Raw genomic sequence first — 6,833 nt, 5'->3', positions numbered from 1 at the left:
TTATTACACAGTGTGTTTATGGCCAGGTTGAAAGTAATTATATGAACGCTTTTGTTGGTCTCTGAGCTGATTGGCGGTTGAAAGACCGTCAGCTGGCATGAGTCAAGCTGAGATGGGCCAGTTCAGACAGCTGCAATTATTCCCTGCAACTTTCGAAAATAGTTTTGTCACAAATCTTTGGTCTGAATTGGCCTTAAGATGCTTTTAGAAAACAGGGCACAGGTCCCTTTCTTTAAATTTGTAGTTCTGATTGGGACCGCCAGTATAAATGAAGACAATAAAAAACAACACAAATTATGAAAACTTCATTATTCTACCAGCCACATTCCCTAATTACTTAATAACCAGTTTGAAGTGATTACTAAAGCTAACTAGAAGTAATTAAAGGGCAGTAAAATTGAGTTTTACTGCTGAAAGATAGCCAACATCTATAATTACCCTCATCAAGGGAAGTGTGGGCCCTATCATGCCTCAGCACTGCTACAGCGCATTAACTGAGATATGGGAAGTGCAGACATATCACAGAGACAGACGAAGCGGCAGACAGGGCTATACCTGTGAGTTGGAGTCCTAAAGTAGTAATGATAGTGCACCCTTCAATATCATTACTCTCATAAACAAACAAAGCGGCTTTTCTGGTCAGACGGCCATCAACAGGAAGCAGGAAGAAGGGTCACAAACTATTATCGTCTCCACAGAAATTACACACAGGTGGAGAGTGTTAGTAATCATGTATTTGTGTGTTACCTTGCAGGTGAGGGACCGGGTGCAGGGCCGCTTAGTCTCTGGGTCCTGGACTCCACAGTGCTTGTTAGGATCAAACACTCTCCCTGTAAAACCACACACACACACACACACACACACACACACACACACACACACACACACACACACACACACACACACACACACACACCCACACACACACACACCACACACACACACACACACACACACACCACCACACACACACACACACACACACACACACACACACACACACCAAGATGGTTCTTCCCTTCCTCTTTCAAGTATCAAACCACATGCTGGGAGTGGGAGCCTCACAGTACAAGTGCCTTAATTTGTCTCTTTACACAAAGTGGTTCACTCACTGACATTTGTCTATTCACATATTTCATTGTTCATTTAATCATTCACCTGTGGTCTACAGCAGTTTAATAGTACTATTCTGTGTGACATGATTAGCAGGGTTTCCAGTTTCAAAATGAAAAAGTGTACAGATCCTGTAATCAGCTGACAGGATGATACTGATACTGGCAGCCGGACAAGAGTCAACTGTGACTAACAGCCCTAAGAAAACTCTCTACTGTTTTAAGGAATAGAAAATGTACTTTGATGATGAAATGTAGCTATTTGTTTTTTAAGACTATGTCAGCTTGCAGCCAAAAGTCTCTAGTGTTTATTGTAAAGAGCTCTTCTAAAGGCAATTTTTTTTTTTTTATAAATCGTCCCGTGTTGGAAATAGCAGATTTAGGATTAATATGGAACATTCTTACAATACATTTCCTCAGTTAGCTTGTTAGTATGAGTAATGAGATCCTACATGAACACACTATTTTGTGCCAAAGTTGGAACAGTTAAGGTTATTTCACAAGAGAGATCTCTATACTAATTTTTTTCTCCATGCTCCTCTCACTTGTTTGAAGTGTGAAGAATTCAGCAACATTTGATATCAGAATCTGCTACAGCCACACTATGCTGAAAAATCAGATTACATTTTTACACTAGTATAACTAAATTAGAATACATGTTCCCCTCTTTGCCATTCAGTTAGGTCTAAGAATCTGTTTCCACCTGGTATTAAAATTTGTCCTGTATGTGGACAGCTCTAAGTACATGTGTTCACACCTGGCAGTAGAATGTGTCTCCCAATGTGTCTTAACTGACCACTTGTGATCGGATTTCACACGTACATCATTTCTGGTTGCATATAGGCTGGTGGTGTGTGTGTGTGTGTGTTTGTATAATTATCATTTGTTACTCTCACATAGAAACGTGCGATGACTAATGAAAAGCACTGCCTAGTGTCTGTCTATGTGCACAAGAACGTAAGTTTTCTCTGTGCCACGGCGTTATATAAATATTCTATGAACATAAATATAAGGATGTCTACTACAGGTTGCACAACCTTAAAAGTCTTTGTGTTCAGCTCTCCTTACTTTTCTAGCTTGTAACTGAATCTCTGTGATTTGAAATTTAGTTTCTATATTTTATTTTAGTTTCATGTTGCTTAAAAGGGGTCGCAATAAGTTATTATTAATGAGGTCCCAACATTTCCGGTTTTTGCTACTTCATAATAAAAGCTTTCATATGACAAAATAACAGGGGACTTTATTGTGAAGAATTTATAGAAAATGAAACCGCTCTGCCTATTTAGAGCCACTTCTTTGATCACTCAGACTTGCCAGGTGCTAAACAGCAACAGCAGACGTTGCAACGTAAATATGGGAATGTAGGGCAGGACACATTCCATTACGCATTAATACCAGGTGGAAATAGGGTCAGAGTCAGTTGTTCAGTTCTGTTTTGATAAACTCTTTTAGGGCTGTAGCAGTGCTTAGGGCTCTAAAACTCTTTTTTTTCTGTAGTTCAGAATAAATTTGTTATGGTTTTCTTTCTTTCTTTACATTTTATTGGTAAATAAAAACCTACATTAAACCCACATTCTAACTATCGACTTACGTAGTAACAAGAGCCATCATTATGACAGCACATATTTTAAATAATATAATAATACTAACTCAGACAATTCATCTACTCTGTTGTAAAACTGTTTATAGGTCAAAGCTGATCCAGGAAATAGCTCTGCTATATGTTTACAAGTGACTTTTTGGGCAATTACTTTCAAACAAGTCTTTTCGATAATATGGTAAAACCATATTACCAGACCAATGTTTTAACCCTCCTATTGTCTTTGGGTCAAATTTGACCCATTTTCAAAAAATGTCTATATCAGAAATTTGGGTTTCTTTCAACCAAATTATCAAAGAAAATAACGTGGATGGTTCCATGCAACAGAAGAGTGATACAAATTTTGGAAAAAGTGACAAGTATCAAAAACGAAAAAGAAATGAAGAAAAAAGTTTCAATTCAAACATGGGAAGACAACACAAGGGTTAAACATAATGATCATAACAAACTTAATTGTAAAGTAGTTTCCAAGTCATTTCATCTCAGTAATGAAGATTGGGAACAAATTGTTAAAACTATCAAGAATGATGAGCAAATATACAAAAATAAGAATTAAGTTACACATTTTCTGTTTGCATAAAAAACCTAATAACTTAACTTCAATGATTTTGTTACTTTCAACTACTTGCATCCCGGATCAAATGGTGAATGCTCAAACAAAGTGAAGCCATGGAGGCCTGTCAAACCAAACTTGTGTGGATGTTCTATGCTGATTGCAAAAGTATTGCTCAGAAACACAGAGAGACCTTTGTTGCCCCACACAAACTAGTAGGCCAACATCAACCTCCAGTCAGCAGGTTATCTCACACAGCGTTACTGTCAGAGGGCTGTAATCTAGTGCTGGCCTTTGCAATAATCCCTGTAATCTTTCTGTGCAGTGGGAGGCAACTACGATGCATACGGGTAGACAGACAAACATGCAAATCACATTAACAAACTCACACGCTCACACAAACTTAAAAAAGGAAGTTGAGATGAAGAGATAGATAGAGAAAGAGAGTGAGAGAAAAAGAGAGAGAAGAATATAGACGGTGTAAACACGCACTCAAGGAAGACACTGTTGAGAAAGGGAAACCAAACAACCCAAAAAAGCAAAAGAACAAGATGAGTGAAAAACACTCAGAAGACGGAGAGAAGAAAGAGAGAAAATGGCAACAGAGAGGAGGAGGCGAGAGTGTGTGAAAGGAAAAAAAATGAGGCCAGAGCATGAGTGTTCAAGAGAGAAACAAGGAGGTCGAGGCAGGAGGTGGCGAGTGAGAGGATGACAAAATATATAGACACAGGAGGTGGGGGAAATCTCTCAAGAAGGCAAGCAGCTCTTAGGCAGCGGGAATTTGTGAATCAGAGAGTGTAAATCAAAGGCTCAGGCACAACGAAATAAAGCGCAAACGAAGAAAGAAATGAGGGAAGAAGAAGAAAAGCTGGCTAGAGAAACATGACAACATCCATCAACATGTTTTGACTTTATTGCCATGCATATTTTTAACTCTCTTACGCATCAATGTTAATTTAAAAAGACAAAAGTTGAGCAGTTGAGGAGCAAAGCCAGTAATATTTAACTCTTTCAGCACAGATTTAGACTCCAACTACTACACCTATTAGTCAGCAGTAGAGGACTGTGGATGCACTGTGATGCTCCAAAGATTAAAAGAGTGTCAGTGTGAAACATGAAGTTTCAGGGAAAACAAAATGCATGTACAAGGATTTCACCTGGATCAATATAGAAAAGACATCTTAGGACTGACCTGAGAGTCTTTTTTGCGACCCGCAGGAAGTCTTAGGCCCGTTCTTCCCCAATGGCGACGACGACGGCAGACTGCCAGATCGGTTGGAAGGGGAAGGTGACGGGGATGGTTTCCGGTCCAGCAGGGAAGGAGAAGGTGTAGATGACAGCCGTCTGTCAAGTGGAGAGCGTGCCGGACTGGGCCGCCCGTCCAAAGAAGACGGAGAAGTGGTGGAGCGTGGTGTAGACGGCCCGCTGGCGCCACGACCGTTCGTGAGCTTGTCGCTGGATCGTTGGGAGGCCGGCGGAGTGAGGGACGGAGGTTTGAGGGAGGAGGCGGGGGAGGAAGAGGAGGAGGTGAGGTGCACATGTGATGTAGAGTCGGCACGGCTGAGACAGGGCATCTTCTCCAGGCTTACGACTGGAAGGGATACACTGCAGGGGGGGAAAAATGTGGTTAAAGCACTACATGTCAGCAAAAGCAGCATTTTATGAAACTCCAACAGCTCCTAAAAAATGTTGTGGGGATGTCAGAAAGAAAGTCCTCATATTCAATGAGGGATGATGTGCCTACCACGTCTTGTTCCGTGCCCCCTTTGGTGGATAGACAGCAAGAGGCGCCTTGCTGAAGCAGGAGTGAGGGTAATCTTTAGGGACCCTGAAGGCCAGCGTGTCCCCAGGACTGGGAGCCACCGCAGGGGCCACTGCAGGTGCTTTGAGCTTCATGGGTACCAGGGGGCCCCTGGAGGTGGCGGGGGAGCCATGACGCTTTTCTGGATTAGGCCAAGACAGAGACAAAGTGTGTAAGGTTAGATAGATGACAGTTCAAGACACAGGCGATCATATATATATATATATATATATATATATTTGGTATTTATTTTGTTCTATCCTGCTTAGGTGCCAAGTGGCTGTGATATAACACATGAGATACAAATCTGTGCCAAAACCTTTTCACAAAAAGTCTTTTATAATTAATTTAGTGTGCTCTAATTAGCAACTTTCCTGAGACCATCTGAAGTGTCCTTGTGTGATTACCTCCACCAATCTGTTACTATGCAAAGTTCAAACAAGAGCCAACAAGTGTTAATACATTTTGACCCAGATCTGATCAGAATACACAAATGAAAGGATGCTGAGACACAGAAATACAATAGATGTGAATAAATCACAAGGCTGTGGGAGGGAAAAAAGTAGGAGAGGAGAGAAGCTCACACTTACGGTTTTTGCTATGCATGTCTTTGTGGGAGAGAGTTGGAGAGGGAATGAGAGGGTGTGGTCCAGGACTGTCTGTCTCTCTCTGACTGTCTCACAGGGAAACTATACCCCAGCTACCTGAGTGAAAACAAAGGGCAAAATGTAACAAAGAAAACAGAGAAAGGAGGTGTGGAAAACTCACAATAAGTGTTTTTAATTTTTGTACAATTGTGTAAAAGTATTTTAAATTATTTATACCATTGAGCTCTAAAAGGAGGTGCAATGTCTTTATGTTCATAGTCCAAAACAATGTTATTCTAATCTACCAGCTGCTTCAGGAGATAAATAACCAACATCTGAAAGATCTAGATCGATTTAGCTGATAGATAAGATGTGAAAAGCAGCAGTTTTGGGATAAGACTGCCCATGTGGTTAGCCAAATTTCCTGTCTGCCGATCAAAAACCAAATCAAAAACTGCAGAAAACATGAGTGAGATGATAACATACACCTAAAGACAGCAGCTCAAGTAGAATATATAGAATATCATTTAATAGCAATAATTTAATCAATAGCATTAATTTAATCATTTAATAGCAAACGTGAAGTTCACAGGTTCACACCGCTGATCCGTCATAGGATTACCCTCACCTGTGCTCCACGGCCGACAAAGATTTTCCCCAAAAACCTGTTGTGCAACTATCATAGTGTCTGACGGCACGTACAGGACACAGAGCAAAGGGACCTCTCACCCTCATCCAGTGTGATGAAAGGGATAATCCAACTCTGACTAGAGTTAGATTAGAAGACTGATGCAGTCTGTCAAGTAAACATATATCCACTCAGAATCTGGTTAACTAACTTTGCACAAAGACTGAAAGCAGGGCAAAACAGCTAGCCTGTCCAAGAAATAGTCCCATAACCTCAGTAAAACCACAAGGTGTAATTTTTTTAGTTTGTTGTTGTACAGATTAAGAAAATGAGATATAACATGTTAATTATGAGCTACAGAGGTGCTGGCAGCCGGATTTTCTTACTTTTAGACATTGCCAGGCTAGCCGTTTCCTGTATTTGTGCGAAGCTAAGCTGGCCAACTCTTACCTGTAGCTTCATATAACGCACAGACGTGAAAGTGTTTTTTTATCTTGTCATTTAACCCTCTGTAAAAACGCGAATAGGCTTCAGTGTATGTGTGTGTGTGTG

At 40.6% G+C, this 6,833-nt stretch overlaps 1 protein-coding gene across 1 annotated transcript in view; it reads right to left on the bottom strand.

The window, feature by feature from the left end:
* Positions 1-5,741, bottom strand: part of atxn7l1 (ataxin 7-like 1) — a 13,169-nt gene extending 7,428 nt beyond the window's left edge. Inside the window, exons 1-4 of the mRNA XM_032505822.1 lie at positions 5,657-5,741; positions 5,010-5,208; positions 4,458-4,870; positions 748-830 (exon numbers count right to left, since the gene is read on the bottom strand). Of these exons, the coding sequence (XP_032361713.1) occupies positions 748-830; positions 4,458-4,870; positions 5,010-5,208; positions 5,657-5,672 (711 nt within the window). The 5' untranslated portion in view covers positions 5,673-5,741. The remainder of the gene's footprint in view (positions 1-747; positions 831-4,457; positions 4,871-5,009; positions 5,209-5,656) is intronic.
* Positions 5,742-6,833: the final 1,092 nt, after the last annotated feature.

The sequence above is a fragment of the Etheostoma spectabile genome, chromosome 23 (genome assembly GCF_008692095.1).
Source record: "Etheostoma spectabile isolate EspeVRDwgs_2016 chromosome 23, UIUC_Espe_1.0, whole genome shotgun sequence".
NCBI classification, from domain to species: Eukaryota; Metazoa; Chordata; class Actinopteri; order Perciformes; family Percidae; genus Etheostoma; species Etheostoma spectabile.
The sequence above is the reverse complement of the archived record's forward strand: the minus strand, read 5'-3'. Positions and strand labels throughout refer to the sequence as shown.